Below are 19,720 nucleotides of genomic sequence, written 5' to 3'. Positions count from 1 at the left end.
TCTAATATACCCTATAGACTTAGTAATCTATATCTAGACAAGTTTGTGTTCACGATTTGCCAATTGTTCTAAACTTTTAGAACCTAACAAAGTGTTTTTCTACTTTGTTGCCATGGGCTATACTCTCAAAAGTAATTAAGAGTTCACATATATTTACAATGAGAAACAAGAGAAACATTCTAAAGGAACACTAACAACAAAAATAGTACGAAAGCTTTAACAAATAATAGAAATATCCTCTAAATTTCAAGAAGTTATAAAGGACAGCTTAGGCTAAGAATTTGCATATAGGGTAGTAAGGTTGAAGAACAACCTCAGTAGTGGAAATTAGAGCTTTTTTACACACCTTCATGACTCTCTCTTTTTAAGTCAGCAAATCATCTTCATCAATGCTAGTTTGAGTAGATGGCAGACGTTTTTTTTTTTTATTAATATATTTTTTAATTTTTTAGAAGAAGACTGTTATCTGTTTTATTTCATAGAAGTAAAATCTTTAGTAAAACAATCTTGAAGGCCAGAAGAAATAGACTCCATTAATACCAATAAAGGAAATGACTTTCCCACTCTCTGTGCTGAGGCATGAACTAAGGCATTGCCTTGTCGGAAAGCGTGTGAGAAAGAAGTGCCTTGCCGGAAAGTGTGTGAGAAAGTTTGAGTAGATGGAGGACATTTCTTAAATACAAATAAAAGTGCACTTTCAGTTGTGTTTTAAGCAAACACTCCAAACTCCTTAATAATACATTTCCATGTAACATACTTTGTAAGTCACATGAGTTGAGATATCTTGATTGATTGTTTTTTTTTTTTTTTTTTTTTTTTTTTTTTTTTTTTATGTAAATGGTTTAATTTGACAAGCAACGAACCAAATATGTTTGAATAATTCAATAAATAAATAAAGCAATGGTTTGTGTATGCAATTGGGCTTATAGCCTCTCATAACGATGAAGATAAAGTAAACCCAAAATTGTTAAATAGTTTGGTTAAAAGCCTGAGTTATCAAACACGTACAATGGAGGACATTCTCTTTGGTATTGGCCTCAAAAGCCGCAACATGAAACCGAATGCGCTTATTAGGACGCATTTGAAGATTGCTAATAGAATTATTGCAAATTGAACTTTTTACACTTAACGTTAGATTGCCTTATTCACTTTTTAAAGAATTTAAACTTTTGGGATATAGCGATAATGAAAGGGCTAAAGATATGGAATTATGGATGATAGAAAGAGCATTGTTGGGTTTGTCTTTTAAACGGGAGATAATACTCTCATTATAATATTGACTATTAAATTTCCCAATATTTAATACACTTTCTAGAAATTTTAAGAAATTTTTGGGGAGAAAAAAATGCCCTTATACTTAAAAAATAAATGCTTTCATTCTTTCTTTCAAGATAATCTTGTGTTCATTAAATTATAGCACAAGTCAGCTAGGAGTAAAGGTGGGCAATTAAACTTAGCCACCCACTGGTTTTCTATTCAATGCATGCTGTCTAGCTAGAAAATGTGATACATTTTTTGCCTCTCTACATAAAGCATTGAAGCTACACCTCCTAAACTGCATATGCTCACACGACTAATTTGTCTTCAAATGTTCCATATATAAGCTCATCCACTGTACGGTTCGCAATAAGTTAAATTTAAACTTGAAAACCAAATAGGGTTTTTTTTTTTTAAATATATATGAAAAATTAATAAGGTTATTTTAATCTTTCAATTAGTTGAAGTTTTACATCAATAAATTTACTTTATGTAAATCACATAAATTACAACATTTAAAATTGATCAATTTCATGTTTCACACATTAAATATTACAAATTTTAAAGTATATTTAGTGCCGGTTTGGATCCACATTCACGTTTCACGTTTTGTGCGTTTTCATTTTTTTTTTTTTTAAAGACCAATGCCTGGTGCACTGTTCATGTCATGGGACATGAACAGTGCACCAAGGCATATGAATAGTAAAAAAAAAAGTGAACAGTAATTTTTCATATATTTAAAAATTATTTTACTACATTATTTTCAGTTTTCAGCAAAATAAGTTGTATCCAAACAGACTCTTAATATCACATTATTTAAAATTTTAAATAATGAAACAGTTTATATAACAGTAAATATATGAGAATCTAATTATTTCTAATTAAATGGAGGACTTCCAAAGTTTTAACCATTAACTGCGCGCAAAGTGTAATTTGTAAGATTTGTACTCAACAAAACCAACAAATGAACAAAACAATGAAGGAAGATGGCGGCAATGGGAACTATTTGGACCTTAATTTCATTGTGACACGTCACTGTCTTTTCCAATTCTTTGGGTGGGAGACTCTTCCTCAAACGTGACCTCTAGGCTAGCGCAATCACAGCCTATTTCATTTCCCCACCACCCCCCACTTTTTAGTTTTTACAAATGCTTTCAAGCTTTTTTTTTTTTTTTTTTTTTTTTTTTTTTTTTTTCCTGAAGTTTGTCGTCGTCTTAGTTATCTTTCAGCCTATTTTACACACAGAAAATAAAAGAGACTGAGAGAGAGAGAGAGAGAGAGAGAGAGAGATACCTGGCTTAGTACTTGAGTCAAGCTTGTCTTCTTCTAAAGGAACTGAAGCCATACTGTCTGAAGTAATCTCCCTAATATCAGATGACATCTGGATCGTACCTGACTTAGTATTTGAGTCAAGATTGTCTTCTTCTAAAGGAACTGAAGCCATGCTGTCCGAAGTAAAACCGGTTTTTAAAATCACGTGAGAGAGAGATACTTGACTTCTAACGAATTGAATGATGTAAATTACCTGCTACTTGGGTCAGGACCTTTAGGTTTGTACTTTTCTGCCAACGTTTCCCAAGCATTTCTGGCCGAAGTAATCTCCATAATATCAGAAAATGTGTCTGACCCGCATGAAATTTGGATCACATGTAAAGCCATGGCATTCATCTTTCTCCAAGCCTTAAAAGCAGCTTCATTTTCTGGTGTAGGAGGTTCGTTCGTTGCTTCTACAATGTCCCAAAGATCTTGAGCCATCAAATATGTCTTCACCCGAACACTCCATTCCAAATAATTGTCTTCGTCATAAAGAACTTCAAGAACAGGCTTTGTTTCCATGTTTGATCTGTCAATATAACCAAATTGTGTATGAAAGAAAATAAATGAAGATTTGGCTATATCGTATATGCTACGAATTCCTTGAGAACTATCTGTTTCTGTAACAATAACCAGGGACGAACCAGGATTTTGATTGAGGGGGCTGAAGTGTGAAAAAAAGAAATCAATGCAACTTAGCATGGTATTAACAAATTATCATGGCATTAATATAAACTTTCTAAAATTTTGTTTGTTAATAATTTTTTAGTCAGTATCGACAATTTTTGGAATTGAGATGTCGAAATCTTTAGAGATTGGGATACATGGATATTAGTGGTTGGCAGTGCTGCATCGATCACTAGCATTGAATTTTAAATAATTTAAATTTTTTCTTTTGAAAAATTCACATATTAAAATATTTTATTTTCAACAGGTTACATATTGTATTTGATTTTCTCTTAATTTACAAACCAAATAAAAAATTTATATTGATTATCTCATATGTCCCATAATATTGTAGCAAAAAGGCTAATTATTGTTACTATGTAAAGAATAATAGAAGAATGTGGGCAATGTGCAAAAATGAGGAGTTACTTACTTACCCCAAGATCCAAACACGCACTTGTATAGATACTAGAAAGGAACTGGTGACAAGAGGAACTCTTGAAGATTGAGAGAGAATTGGTGTGAAAACCAAAAAAGAAAGGAGAATGAGAGATTAATGAGAGTCACTGAGAGAGAATATTACGTACCAACAAATTAAGACAGTGATGTGTCATTTCCATTTGAAAGTAATTCTAAACTTAGTTATACTTCAAGGAAGAAGAAACTGTATAGCTTAATAGCTTAACACTAACAATTCTTTTCTTGTAGTTTCTCAAAAAAAAAAAAAAAAAAAAAAAACAATTCTTTTCTTCTTACTCGGTTAAAGAATTTAAGAACCTAACAAAGAAACTAAGTGACCACTACTGTAGTTTGATTTGCTAAATAAAATGAAGATTTGGTCACTCATATATGCTACGAATTCCATATATATGCTAGCTACTCACCGACTATGTAGTAATTGAAATAGTTTTGAATTTTTCTAAAATTTAATGACTGAAGAACTATTAGATGTACCCTTTCAATTCTTTTCTTCATACCCATTTGAAAGATGCTCTAAACTTTTCCACACTTTAAGAGGTAGTTATTATTAGCTTAGCTGTACTTTTACAATTCTTTTCTTCATACTCGGTTAAAGAATGTAACAGCCTGACAAGGTAATCAAAAAAATAACAACCTGACAAAGACTTTTTTTTTTTTTTTTTTTTGGCTAAATACCTTACAAAGAAACTACATGTGCCATATCTATTCCCAAAGAATCCGACAACCTGGGGCGGAGGCACGTTATGCTTTGTAAAAACTTGGCCCCTCCTCCAATACGTAGCCATAAAACTGCCCCACCCCAAATTCCTACTTTTCATCTTTTTGACTTTTCCTTTCATTCTCTAAGATATGTCAGCCATATTCTACATTTTTTTTTCATGAGTGAGGCCATATCCCATAGCTATTCAAAAACATGTTGTACTGGTCTGGGAATTATCATTAGAGAGTAGAGAGACTGTGAGGGTGCAGTATTAGACAATTAGTAGGAATGAAATTGATTTTGAATTTAGTTAAGATGAATGAAATTGATTTTAAATTTATTTTTGATCATAGTAGTCTCATTTGGTTGAATTTAACTGCTATTTATTTTATAGTTACTTATAGTAATTTTGTTATATTTAATTTCTATAAGTATTATTTCTTGTAAATGTAGTCTAATTTTGGTTAGATTTATTGTTTTTTTCTAAAACTAATGCAGGAAGACATGTATATATGTCATACTTTGTTTTTTTCTTGAATTGCAAATTAATATGATAATATTACCTCGGCCCCCAACCAAAAATTTCTGACTATGCCCCTGATAGTTTGATTATAGATTTGCATAATGTCGATGAAAATAAATTTATTTTTATTAGTGAAAAATTGATATTCAAAACTTTAGTAATATATTATCCAGTGTTAACAATATTCGTACTAGTGGATACTTCATATTTTGGTAAAAAATTGCAAAATGTCGACCCTTGAATTTTGGTTGTTCTCGAACAAACATCTTGGTGTTTCAATTTAGCATTAGATTAAATTGTAAATCATACCCTCAAATTCAGTGTATTTTGATTTTTCCTTTAAAATTTCAAAATCTTGAGCACTTTTTAACGTTAGATATCATTCGAGAAAAAAAAAAAAAAAAAAAAACATTTTGTTCGTATCCGCTAATGATCAAGTGGCCATTAAATGCCACATAATCTCAAAATGACATAATTTCAGTATTAAAAAAATTATTTACCACATTATTTTATATTCTGTTAACGTTGCTTTTTTCTTGGTTTTTTTTTTTTTTTTTTTTCACTTTATTTTTTCTCTATCCTTTTTCATATTTTAAAATCAGGAAAATTGCACTAACCTCCTTTAAGGATTTCTCATTACACTCACCTCCCCTCTAGTTTGGAACAAAACCCTTACCTCTAGCCTTTCTTGGATGACTGAAATGCAAACTATTTACACTAACCTTTCTTGAATGACTGAAAAAGTTTTTAAAAATTCCAAAATAAAAAGGCCTCAAAAATCCCAAATTTCCTATTAAAATGGGTGTGGATGACCGTTTAAGTTGAGGGTAAAACAAGAAATTTATGATTTTTTAAAGTCTTTTTTAAAGTTAATTAATCTTGGAGGTTTTTGCAAATAATTTGCATTTTAAGGGAGGTATTTTATTCCAAACTAGATGTAAGATAAGTGTATTACAAACTAGAGAGAAAGTGAATGCAATAACAAAAACCTTAGCGATGTCCGTGCAATTTTTTCTTTCAAAATCTCACTCTATGATGACACAGTCCCCATAAATTCTGAATCAATCATCATCGAGCATCCCCATGAGAAAAAGACAAGACAAGTATTAGTTGATGAGCACATAGAATCATAGTATTAATTCATGCACTTTCTACCCAAAGAAAAATTTGATGCACTATGAAAAAAAAAAATGTTCAACGAATTCAAGACAAATATATAAATATAAATTGAAATAAGGTTTTTGCAACGAAGTTAAAGGCTAAGATCTAATTTTTCTATTTCTTGCTATGTTAAAAAAATCAGTAGTTTGTGAAGATGGTAATTGATCTCCGAGAACCCCCTCAACTAAACAATGAGTTCTTAGATGTTTAGTTGCTGAATTAGAACCAGGTCTAATTCTAGGAGGGTTTGAAAATTATTTGAATATGAGTTTCTGAATATGGTGATAAATGAGGAAGAAACATCAGAATATGGTCAGGGAATATTTAAAATGAGGAAGAAAAAATTAATAGGGTTTGATAATCAAGCCGAGTCACAGGGGCTCCATGGTGACAGATGGGGAAGAAATTGAGGAATCTGTTTCAGTCAAGGGGCTGAGCAGCTGTGTAAATTGTTTTTGGTACAATTTTGGTAATTTTTTTTTTAACTTTTTTAAAAACTTTTTTTTGTAGTATGTAATGTAATGGAGTGTGAAAAGGATTTTGACTGAAACAGAAAAATAAATAAATTATTTTATTTATTCAGCAAAACCAAATATTATATTTTATTTTATTAGATTTTTATTTTTAATTTTGGTTTAGATTATTTACTTACATGGAATAATTAAATTGAGGTGACATGATTTCATTAGGCAAATAGCAAATGTAAGTATGTAACACATGCACTTAGGTGGCCCTTAGAGCATTTGCATCAATTCGGCTATAATTTCCTATCTATTTTACACTAAAAACCTACTTTTTCTATTTTACATACTCACTTCTCAAAATCCTCCACATCAGTCCATCTATTTTACAATCTATTTCATTTGAATAATCAATTTTCTCAATTTTTTTATTATTTTTCTCAACTACCCATACGCGCTCTCTCTCTACACATTTTTTTCTGATTTGTTGCTCTCTCTCTATACCCATCTCTCTACACATCTCTATACCTATTTCTGAACACAAATCAACTCTCCCTCTTAGTCAGATCTCCATAGACAGCTTCACCGCCATCTCAAACCCCTCACCAGCAAGACCCATACTCACTCCTCAAACAAGACCCAATCTCCACTCCTTCTCAGTCAAGCACCGATCAAGCAAGACCTACGAGCTCCGATCAAATAGGACCCACAAATAACGATGAAGCAAGACCCACAAGCATCGATCAGCACCGTTCAAGCAAGGCCTATAAGAACTGATCAAGCAAGACCCACAAGCACCAATCATTCCGATTAAGCACCGATCTGTCTCTCCATTGGTTTGTCCATGTGGGTTTGTTTGTGTGTGGGTGTGTTTGTGTGCATCTAAGGAAAAAGAAGATGAGAAGAGGAGAAGTCACTGAGTTCGTTGTGCATGGAGAAGAGAGAGAAAAAAAGGTGCAAATGAGAAATTAATAAAATAATAAGATACACATCTACAGTAACCATGTATATATGCACGGTTACTGTAGCAAATGTGTAAATATACATAGTTTTAGAAAGACTGATGTGGAAGATTTTTTGGGCAAAATGTGTAAAATTGGTTGGTTTTTGCATTTTACAAAGTTTTACATCCACTGATGTGGATGCTCTTAATGGATACGTCAACATTGGACATAAACGAAAGGTTTTTTTTTTTTTTCAAACATTATCTAACAATTGAGGGAGTAAACTAAAATTTAAAAATTTAGGGGAAAAATAAAAATTACCCCACACTTTAAGGATGCAATTTCCAATTTAGTCATACCATTATTTACCCATAGGGTTTAAGAAAATAGTATTGCCTCAACTGTTTGTATATTGGTATATGCAAATGTTGGTTGTAATATGTGTAAGTAATCTTACTTTGAAAAGTAAAAGGATGAAGAGAATTTTTAAATAAAAATTAAATTTTGTAGTGGCTCACTTAAGCAAAGCCTGTGTGTGTGCAATTCAATCAACATTCTTTAGATGTTGATTGGAGACTTTATTTTCGACACTTTATTTACCTTGCTTAAGCAAGGATTGAGTAGAGACAAGCCCACTCTAGCAAAGTTGAGTGGACCCTAATAGGCATCCACTAGAAACAAGCGTAATAAACACCCCATTTTGCAACTCTTCATTTCTTTTGTTTCATCATGTTTGAACCAAGGGCAAAATAGTAACTTTACACATGTGAAAAATTCCAAAAAATGACCTTAACCATAAATTCCCTACTTTAAATGGTCTTAATGTAATTTTGAGAAAGTTTACTAGTTATAGTGTGATTATCAGCGTTCCGAAAGCACAATAAAAGTGTGAACCTCTCTCACTTCAATAGTGGAATCCACCTTGAATTAAAGTAGTGAGACCCACTATTTAGTGAAAGGAGGGGAGTACAAATTTATGACACTTATGGAGTATTGAATAATGAGTCTTATTCATGTTATCAAAATAGCATCCATATCATTGTTTTATTAATGTTCAAATTTAATTTGTTAATCCATAATCCTACCATAGGCATGCATACATAGGATTATCCTAGATTAATTTTAATTGGTCCACAAAAATATTAATTGATATTAAATAATGTTGGTTAGTAATTTTAATCCTAGAAGACATGAAGCACAAAATTATTCCATTCAAATATTCTGTGAGACGAGGGGAGTACACATTTATGATGCTCCCAAAATATTGAATAATGAGTCTTATTTATTTTATCAAATAGTATAAATATCATCGTTTTATTAAAGCTTAAATTTAATTAGTTGGTCCATAATCCTACCATAGGCATGCATGCATAGGATTATCCTAGATTGATTTTAATTGGTTCATAAAAATATTAATTGAAATATTAAATCACGCTAGTTAGTAATTTTAATCCTGGAATAAATATCAATAAATTAAGTGTGATCTTTTATATTTAACTATCAATTAAATAATTTTGTTTAATAATATCCAAACCAAGGTTAATTTGATGAGTTAAATACTAATTTGATGAATTGATGCTAACCAAATTAAGGTTAATTTCATATAAAGAATCAAATTTCGTGGTTGAAGTAGGAAATTTAACAAAAAGAAAAGGAAATTTTTTTTAAAGTGAGTGTAGGAGGCAAAATTTTAAGCCAATCATAAAATGCCACATCAAAATTTAGTGACAAAATTTAAATTAATATGTCATTAAATTAGATAAATGGAGTGTTGACATGTGTCATTTAAGATGATATTTATCTAATTAAATAGAGATAAATATCTTGATGATAATTATTCTAATTAAATAGAGATAAATATCTCAATTAAATTGGAATGATAATAGTTAGTCATTATCTCTATTAAAATAAATAAATAAAAAATAGAGATAATTATTTACAAGGAAGTCAATCTCAAGTGGGACTCATCCTTTGAAACCACTATAAATAGAGGGCATACCTCCTCTCATAACGAACGAATTTTTCGAAGACGCCAAAGCTTTGGAGAAATTCTACCTCAAGAACACATGAAGAACATTCAAATAAGTTCTTTGAAGTTCTATTGGAATTAAGCTGAAAAAGCCTCCATAAACTTCAATAAACCTCAAATCCTTGAAGCTCAACGGATCAAGCCTCTAAAGCCTCGAAGAACTTCAACCTAAAAGCCTTCATATTCAAAGACTTGAAGAACAATAAATCTCTAATAAGCTCAAAGCTAGAGATTTGTTATGAGGACCGTTCAATCCATCTTTCAACTAAAGTCAAGAAGATTTCTTGTTCGAGTCAAGTTCAATGAAGATAGAATCAGAGGGTATTCTTTTGTAAAAGAATTGAAATAGAGATTGTACTCATTATTCATCAATACAATTTATTATTTGCAAACCATATTTCTTTTCAATTGTTTAATTTTCTACAATTGGGAAAAATTTGTGTTTACAAATTTTTGGCACGCCCGGTGGGACAATCTCTACCTCTCATCTCTTCTTCATCAACTTGTCACTTCCTTTGAAGCCATATGGCTTCAAAGAAGACTCAAATCGACAACCCTCTTTTTGGAACAAGTGAAATTGATCCTACACTTGATTCAAACTCTGATATTCCCTATGCTGGACCCATGACAAAGGGAAGGATAAAAGGCCTTGCAGAAGTCTATGCTCAAACAACACCCATACCCCAATCCTCGTCTGTTTTCAACACTTCTGAGACTGAGAAGTCACAAACAACCTCATCTACTCAGGGGGCAAGCAAAGATGTAGTTGGCCTCGTCAAAGAAATGTTGTCTCAACCAGCTTTGTCACCAGAGCCAACACAAGAAGCCCCAATTGTTGAAGAAGAGGATGAATCACTTGATGGATCTGAATTTTCTTTTTCAGAAAATATTCCTACTTCCAAGCTTAGAGAATCCCCTCACTCTATTAGTTCATCTACCATGCTAGTCATGATGACTAACACAACATCTTTGGAGGAATAAGTCTCGACCATAGCCCAGACCTTAGAAGAGCTAATGAAGTCCATGAGAGAGAGGGAAGCATTGAGAGACACACAAATAACTTTCTTGATGAATAAGATGGGGAATACATCTGGAACAGATCGTGAAGATGAAGGCTTTCATCAAAACAAACCCATAATGACAAACCCGAGAGTTCAACAAAAGATCTCAAACTCTCTGCAGATGGGTCTATCTCTCCTGACCAGCTCAAGGAGTTAATCAAGGAAGCCATCAAAGATCATGTTGGGGGTGGAAGTCAATCGTCCATTGCCTATGCCAAACCATACACTCAAAGGATAGATCTCTTGAGAATGCCTCAAAACTATCAACCACCAAAGTTTCAACAGTTTGAAGGTAAAGGCAATCCAAGGCAGCATGTAGCTCATTTCGTGGAAACTTGTAACAATGCTCGTACTTATGGGGATCTCATGGTCAAGCAATTTGTTCGCTCTTTGAAAGGAAATGCTTTTGATTGGTATACTGATCTAGCACCTGACTCTATTGATAGTTGGAATCAAATGGAAAGAGAATTCCTAAACCGTTTCTACAGTACTCGACGTACTATTAGTATGATAGAACTCACCAATTCAAAGCAGTGGAAAGAAGAGCCTGTCATTGATTACATTCAGCGGTGGAGAAACCTTAGTCTTAACTGCAAGGATCAATTATCTGAGGCGTCCGCAATTGAGATGTGTATTCAAGGAATAAACTGGGCTATAAGCTATATCCTTCAAGGAATAAAGCCTAAAACATTTGAAGAATTAGCAACACGCACCCATGACATGGAGCTTAGTATTGCTTCCAATGGTTACCAAGGCCTACCTGTTCAAGAACCTCGCAAAGGGAGAGAAAGACAAGATGCTCACAAAGACGGCAAATTCCCTCCTAAACTGGAAAACAAGCAGTCTTTGATTGTAACTATTACTCCTCTCAAAGTTCCAGTTAAACCCAAGATAAAAGAACATATATCTGCTTTCACTCAAGAAAGAAGAAGAAGACCAACATTACAAGAAATGCAAGAAAAGCAATATCCATTCCCTGATTCTGATATCTCCAACATGTTTGATCATCTACTTGAGTTGAAGTTGATTGAACTACCAGAGATGAAACGTCCTGAAGAGGCTGACCAAACCAATGATCCCAAATATTGTAAGTATCATCGCCTCATAGGCCACCCCATTGAGTAATGCATTGTGCTGAAAGATAAAATCATGGAGCTAGCTCGTCAAGGAAAGATCATGTTCGATGATGAAGTTGCAACTGCCAGTCTAGCCATGGTAGCCTCAAGTACTACTTCTACTTATTTCATCATTCAATTTGGTTCATTTAAGCCTATTGAGGTGAAAGTACCTTTCTCCCCAGTGCCAATTCCCGAGAATTATATCTTTTCATCTCTTACATGTTATCAAGTAAGTGGTGAAGAAGACTCTTTAGATAGTGAGGAAGAAATAGAGCGAGCTATTGTGTATAAAGCATGTTGGTCTTCAATCATTTTCACTAATGATGATCATTTATTGGAATCCAAGATTCATAATCGTCCCTTATTTGTGACTGGCTACATTCGAGAACAAGAAGTCAATCGTATCCTTATTGATGGTGGATCTACAGTCAATATCCTCCCACTCAAAATATTGAAAGAACTTGAAATCTCCTCGGATGAACTACTTCCTAGTAGATTGATGATTCAAGGCTTTAATCAGGGTGGGCAAAGAGTTATTGGGAAGATTAGACTTCATATGCTTATTGGTGAAATGGAATCAAGTGTGCTCTTTCATGTCATTGATGCTAAGACCACTTACAAAGTGCTTATTGGAAGACCATGGTTGCATGAGTATGGTGTCGTGCCGTCTACGTATCACCAATGCTTTAAATATTTCTAAGATGGGAAAGTTAAGAAGATAGTAGCTGATCACAAGCCCTTCACTGTAGCTCAATCACAGTTTGCTGATGTAAAATTTTGCTTGGAAGATGATACGCAAGAAGAAGCACAAGTCATTCTTTCACCGTCTAGCAAAGAAGGAAACCTCCACTCTAAAACTTCAAGGATTGACTCTCCAATTGAGGAGAAGGAAGCCAAGCCAATTGAGGAGAAGGAAACCAAGCAAACAAAGACTTCCACAAAAGAGAAGAAGCATCAAGTTTCTAAAGCAACAAAGGCAGCTCCTGTGTTACACTATGTCCCAGTCACCAAAAGAAAAGAGGGCCAATCACCTTTTTCAGGAGATGGAGAGTCAGTATTGGAAGATCTGCAAGGATTAACTCTCCCAGTTGCTAAAATCACAAAATCAAAAATCTTAAGCCAACCATTGAAAGGATTCACAAGACCATCCTAAGGACCGATTGTTGAACATGGGACTTTGCCCACCAAACGAACCAAAGAGGGTTTTGACCCTAATACATATAGACTCATGGCTAAAGCTGGTTATGACCACGAGAAGCCGAGTAGTTTGGGTAAGCTCATCCCTGAAGCCTCTAAAAAAGAAGAACATAAGGTGTTGAAGGCTAAAGGTTTCAATATAACAAGTTCTAAGGCCGGAATTGGATACATACCATCGTCTCCTGTTCATTTTCCCATTCGAAAAGCTAATGTTTCGGTAATTTCAGCAAATTATGAGGAAGAAGAACAGTCTTCAAACCTATCAAAGAGTTCATCTGTTTTCGACCGCATTGGGAGACCCATTTCCCATATCTCAGTCTTGGATAGGTTAGGGACACAAGGAGATAACTCTACGGTTGGTAGTCAAGGCTCTATTTTCACAAGACTTGGTTACTCAACTCCTTCTCAAGTTGACACTCGAGGTTCAGTTTTCACAAGGCTCAGTCATGCAGTCCCTTCTCGACTCTCGAAAGATTTGAAGGCAAAGTGAGAACAGAATGAGAGAACAAGTCTCCCCCCTAGAGGTGCTAACAACACACTTATCGATGATCAAGATTCAAATGAGTTTCGAAGCTCCATTTCATCTCGTATGAAACGTAGAACCATTTGGGAAGTGAATACTGGAGAAGCCCTGACTATAAAAAGGCGTACAATGGTAACTACAAAGCAAGAACTAGAAGATGAAGTGGTTACCTCAGTAAATCATATAACAATCATTGAAGACACCAAAGAAGAGCCCCCAATTGAAGATGATACTGAGGATGCTCCACCCTCATTTGAAGAAGGCATACAGGCTACAGTTGATGAATTGAAGGAAGTCAACATTGGCATCATCGAAGACCCTAGGCCAGTCTTTATAAATGCAAGTTTATCTCTAGAAGAGGAAGATGCCTATGTTGAACTCCTCAAAGAGTATAGGGATGTTTTTGCTTGGATGTACAAAGAAATGCCCGGTCTTAATCCAAAGATTGTCATTCATCATTTATCAATAAGACATGGGGTACGACCGACAAAGCAAGCGCAACGTAGGTTCCGGCCTGAGTTAATCTCCCAAATTGAAGGTGAAGTTAACAAACTTATTGAAGCTGGCTTTATTCGAGAAGTCAAGTATCCATCATGGATATCAAACATTGTCCCGGTAAGAAAGAAGAATGGGCAAATCCGCATTTGTGTCGACTTTCCTGACCTCAATAGGGCATGTCCAAAAGACGAATTTCCTCTTCCTTTAACAGAAATTATGGTTGATGCTACAGTAGGCCATGAAGCTCTTTCATTTATGGATGGGTTCTCTGGTTACAATCAAATTCGCACGGCTCCAAAAGATGAAGAACTCACCGCTTTTCGTACTCCAAAAGGAATATACTACTATAAAGTTATGCCTTTCGGATTAAAGAATGCGGGCGCCACTTATCAAAGGGCAATGCAAAGAATATTTGATGACATACTTCACAAGAATGTAGAGTGCTATGTTGATGATCTGGTTGTGAAGTCGAAGAAGAGAATGGAACATCTGCAAGACCTTCGTCAAGTCTTTGAGCGACTTCGTAGGTACCAACTTAAAATGAATCCCATGAAGTGTGCATTTGGAGTTACATCTAGCAAATTCCTAGGATTCATAGTTCGACATCGAGGAATTGAAATTGATAGATCGAAGATTGATGCTATTCAAAAGATGCCAGAACCTAGAAATATTCATGAGCTCAAAAGTCTTCAAGGAAAACTTGCCTACATTAGGAGGTTCATATCTAACTTGGCCGGACGCTGTCAACCCTTCAGTCGCCTTATGAAGAAAGATGTCCCATTCAAGTGGGATGAAGCATGTAGAAATGCTTTTGAGAGCATCAAAACATACTTGCTGAATCCCCCTGTTCTACGAGCACCCATACAGGGGTGGCCACTTATTTTTTACATAGCAGCACAAGAACGATCTTTAGGAGTGCTTCTGGCTCAAGAAAATGAAGAAGGAAAGGAGAACGCTCTCTATTACTTGAGTAGAACCCTAAATGGCGCTGAATTCAATTATTCACCAATTGAAAAGACGTGTTTAGCTTTGATGTTTGCCATTCAAAAGCTACGACATTACCTGCATGCCCATTCAATACGGCTTATCTCACGAGCAGATCCCATTAAATACATCATGACTAAGCCAATTCTCTTAGGAAGGCTAGCAAAATGGGCTCTCTTACTGCAAGAGATTGAGATAATATATGTTCAACAAAAAGCAGTGAAAGGACAAGCTTTGGCCGACTTCCTTGCCGACCATCCTATCCCTAATGATTGGGAGCTGTCCGATGACCTTCCTGATGAAGAAGTAATGGTTGTTGAAATTTCACAACCTTGGAAGATGTTCTTTGATGGAGCTGCTCAACGTTGTGGTGCTGGTGTTGGAGTAGTGTTTGTAACTCCAGAAGGGGATATGCTCCCGTATTTATTTACTCTTACAGAATGTTGTTCAAACAATGTTGCAGAATATCAAGCATTAATCCTAGGTCTGGAAATGGCAATGGATGCGAAAACAACTCATTTAGAAGTCTTTGGTGATTCAAAATTAGTCATAAATCAAGTGCTTCTGCACTATGATGTGAAGAAACCTGAATTGATCTCATATTGCAAATACGCTAGGAGACTTTTGGGTTGGTTTGATCATATTAGTATTACACATGTCCCAAGAAATGAGAATAAGTAAGCTGATGCCTTGGCAAAATTAGCAACAGCTCTTACTCTACAAGAGCTTGAGGTGAAAATTCCAATATGCCAAACATGGGTAATACCTCCAAACTTTGATGAAGATGAGATAGAAGAAGAAGTTAATGCAATTTCAGTGTTTGAGACAGAAAGAGAGGATTGGCGACAACCCATCATTGATTACATAGAACATGGGAAGTTGCCTAATGATCCTCGACATAGAACAGAGATTCGGCAACGAATTCCACGTTTTGTTTATTATAAGAATACTTTATATCACCGTTCTTTTGATGGTCTTCTCCTTCGTTGCTTGGATGATGAGGAAGCTGCCAAGGCACTTAAAGAAGCTCATTCAGGGATTTGTGGTGCTCACCAATCTGGTCCCAAACTTCATTTTCAAATTAAGCGGATGGGTTATTACTGGCCCACTATGGTCAAAGATTGTATGGATTATGCAAAAAGATGTTCAGCATGTCAATTCCATTCAAATTTCATTTATCAACCTCTAGAACCTTTACACCCTACTGTAGCTTCATGGCCATTTGATGCTTGGGGATTAGATGTGGTTGGACCATTGACTTCGAAGTCCTCTGGTGGACATTCATATATCCTAGCTGCGACAGATTATTTCTCTAAATGGGCTGAAGCTGTTGCATTTCGAGAAGTGAAGAAAGAAACTGTTGTGAACTTCATCAAAAGAAACATCATCTTCAGGTATGGTGTGCCTCGCTACATAATCACTGATAATGGGAAAGAATTTTACAACAAGTCAATGAACAAGCTTTGCAGTGACTTTGGTTTTAAGCAACGTAACTCCTCAATGTATAATGCTCCAGCTAATGGTCTTGCAGAAGCTTTCAACAAAACTCTATGCAATCTTCTCAAAAAAGTTGTAGGGAAGTCAAAAAGAGATTGGCGTGAAAGAGTTGAAGAAGCTTTGTGGGCGTATCGCACAACATACCGAACACCTACCCAAGCTACACCCTACTCTCTTGTTGATGGGGTAGAGGCTGTGTTACCACTTGAACACCAAATCCCTTCATTAATAATTGCCATTCAAGAAGGCCTCCCTAATGAGGACAATGTTCATCTACGACTTGAAGAATTGGAAGCTTTGGATGAAAAAAGGCTTGAGGCACAAAAACACCTTGAGTGTTATCAAGCTCGCATTTCTAGGACTTTAAACAAAAAGGTTCGTCCTCGATCTTTCCAAGTTGGAGATTTGGTTCTTACTATGCGAAGACCCATCATCATCACTCATCGCACCAAGAATAAGTTTGTGTCAAAATGGGATGGACCATATGTTGTTCAAGAAGCTTATACAAATGGCGCTTACAAGTTGGTTGCTGAAGACGGTTTGAGAATTGGCCCCATCAATGGCAAATTCTTGAAACGTTACTATGCTTGAAATTTGAAACACTCCTTGGTAAGAGCCTAAACTGCCTACCTTAACACTCAAAGGGTATATGATATTTTCCCATTACTCTTGAAAGTGTTCTTTAAAAAAAAAAAAAAAAAGGGGGCCCGCTAGGTTGATAACCTTTGTATAAGGCGGCCTAAGCAAAAATTAGGGTATTAAAAGCTCACTAGGTTGAAAACCTTTAAAAAGGCGGCCTAGGCAAAAGTTAGAGCACAAAAAAAAAAAAAAAATTCCTCCTTTTGAACTACGTGTTGACTTGATCCCCTTTCAGGTACGTAGGCAATTTGGTATCATCTACTGAGTTCAGTCACATCTTCAAAAAAAAAAACAATCCCCTTCTAAACTACGTGTTGACTTGATCCCCTTTCGGGTACATAGGCAACTTGGTATCATTTACTGAGTTCAGTCACATCTTCAAAAAAAAAAAAAAATCCCCTTCTGAACTACATGTTGACTTGATCCCCTTTCGGGTACATAGGCAACTTGGTATCATTTACTGAGTTCAGTCACATCTTCAAAAAAAAATCCCCTTTTGAACTACTGTTGACTTGATCCCCTTTTAGGTACGTAGGCAACTTGGTATCATTTACTAAGTTCAGTCACATCTTCAAAAAAAAATCCCCTTTTGAACTATTGTTGACTTGATCCCCTTTTAGGTACGTAGGCAACTTGGTATCATTTACTAAGTTCAGTCACATCTTCAAAAAAAATATCTCCTTCTGAACTACGTGTTGACTTGATCCCTTTTCGGGTACGTAGGCAGCTTGCTATCATTTACTGAGTTCAGTCACATCTTCAAATAATAAAAAAAAAATCTCCTTTTGAACTACGTGATGACTTGATCCCTTTCAAGGGATACGTAGGTAGCTTGGTATTTCATACTAAGTTCAGTCACATGTTAAAACAAAAGCCCTTTGAATTATGTCATCGCTTTGAACCCCTTTCAAGGAGTATGTAAGGAGCTTGGTATTCTATACTAAGTTCTGTCGCCTGTTAAAAAAAATTTGAGCAATCAGTTTTCAACTAAGAAGTTCAATTACATGTTTCAAATTGATCAATTAGTTTTTAACTAAGAAGTTCAATTACATGTTACAAATTGAGCAATTAGTTTTTAACTAAGAAGTCAATCACATGTTTCAAATTGATCAATTAGTTTTTAACTAAGCAGTTCAATTACATGTTACAAACTGAGCAATTAGTTTTTAACTAAGAAGTTCAATCATATTGAAGAAAAATTCCAAACTACATCATGACTAAGGAAAAAAAAAAACTCCAATTCCTTGAGCTACCTAATTGAACAAAACAAATGTCCTATCTTAAAAAAAAAAAAAAAAAAAAAAGTACAATCAAGGCATCCACTTTAAGTTCTTCAAATCGGAACGCTTGCTCTCTAAGGTGCTTTGTATCTTCTTCAAGGCCTCCACATCTTGGTCTTTAAGCACAGCAATGGACTTAATGCTTTCAAGTTGAGCTTGCAGAGCTTCTATGATGCCATCCTCTTCAGCCTGCTTGGACTTTATTTGTGGCACTAACTGTTCTAACTCAGCTAGCTTTGCCTTCAGGTTATCAATCTTTGAATTGGTAATTTGAAGTTTAGCATCTAGAGATTCTTTCCTACTCGATGCTTCTGTAATAAGAAGCTCAGTGTCATTCACACGACGTGTTTGAATCTCTAAACTCACATGATTACTCATAGAGTCCTCCTTCTCTATGAAATATGAAACATCTTTTAAGTATTTGTCAACATGCACCTGCAATGGTTGAGGGTCAATCCCAAAATTCTGTATCCCATGATAAATCTTGCTTACCTCATCCTTGGGAAAGATCTTATTCGAAGGGAAGTCTGAAAGCTGTGACAAAAGGAGGTCTCCAAGCATCAAAGCCCCTTGTTTACTCATGGACATCCCTTGTTCTTGTTGTGAAGAAACCTTGTTTGTGTCATTCACGGGTTTAGGAGATGCCATAGCATTGTTAACCCTATGCTTTTTGGTCTCCAAGTTCACAATAGAAGGTTTGTTGAGGGTTGAAGTAGGAACATGGTCAGCTAAGGTCATTGTACTAATACCTTTTGATGATTTTCTTGTATGTTTCCAGTTAGCATCGGAATCCTTGCTTGCATCATCATCAGAAACTACAAGTGTATCTTCATGTTGCATATTACTTGAACGTTTAGTACCTCTCTTTTGAACAGCGATAGTAGTGCTAGAAGGATTTTCAGTAAACTGAAGTTGATGGCTAGGACTCATAGTTGCTTATTCCTTCTTTCCTTTGCGAGATTTACTAGCTGGTGGTTTAGCAAGAAGAAGGGCAGTCTTAGCTAATGTATCAGTACCCTTAGTAAAGTCATCCTTGCAAATGTTTTTCCACCAATCCATGTAGCTGCGAGTAACTCTCTTTTCAAAGTCTGTGGACGAAGATGGTATAAGCACTATGGAAGATGTGTTGGAACGGGTGAATGATTGATAATATTGGTACAACTCCTTTAAAGTACCAATTTGAATTCTTTTTTTTAGGTCACCTAGAATGTTTTGGTAGAACCTAAAGCATCTACTAAATCGATGAGGGCTATAAGACTCTACAACACAATGATCTTCACATCGGAGAGATAAATATCCAGAGCGAAGAGACATAAAATAACCCAGTCTTGGAACAGATAGTCCTTCATTATCCTCAAAAGCGAGGTCAAGGTCCGACCTGAATGAAG

The 19,720-nt window shown here is 35.2% G+C and overlaps 1 protein-coding gene across 1 annotated transcript in view; it reads right to left on the bottom strand.

Moving 5' to 3' along the window:
• LOC126722286 (ankyrin repeat-containing protein ITN1-like) overlaps positions 1-19,720 on the bottom strand; it is a 135,946-nt gene that overhangs the window by 41,811 nt on the left and 74,415 nt on the right. The window contains exons 2-3 of the mRNA XM_050425444.1: positions 2,783-3,100; positions 2,551-2,702 (exon numbers count right to left, since the gene is read on the bottom strand). Of these exons, the coding sequence (XP_050281401.1) occupies positions 2,551-2,702; positions 2,783-3,093 (463 nt within the window). The 5' untranslated portion in view covers positions 3,094-3,100. The remainder of the gene's footprint in view (positions 1-2,550; positions 2,703-2,782; positions 3,101-19,720) is intronic.

Source organism: Quercus robur, chromosome 4 (genome assembly GCF_932294415.1).
Source record: "Quercus robur chromosome 4, dhQueRobu3.1, whole genome shotgun sequence".
Lineage (NCBI taxonomy): Eukaryota > Viridiplantae > Streptophyta > Magnoliopsida > Fagales > Fagaceae > Quercus > Quercus robur.
Note: the sequence above shows the minus strand (reverse complement) of the source record. Positions and strands in the feature narration are given on the sequence as shown.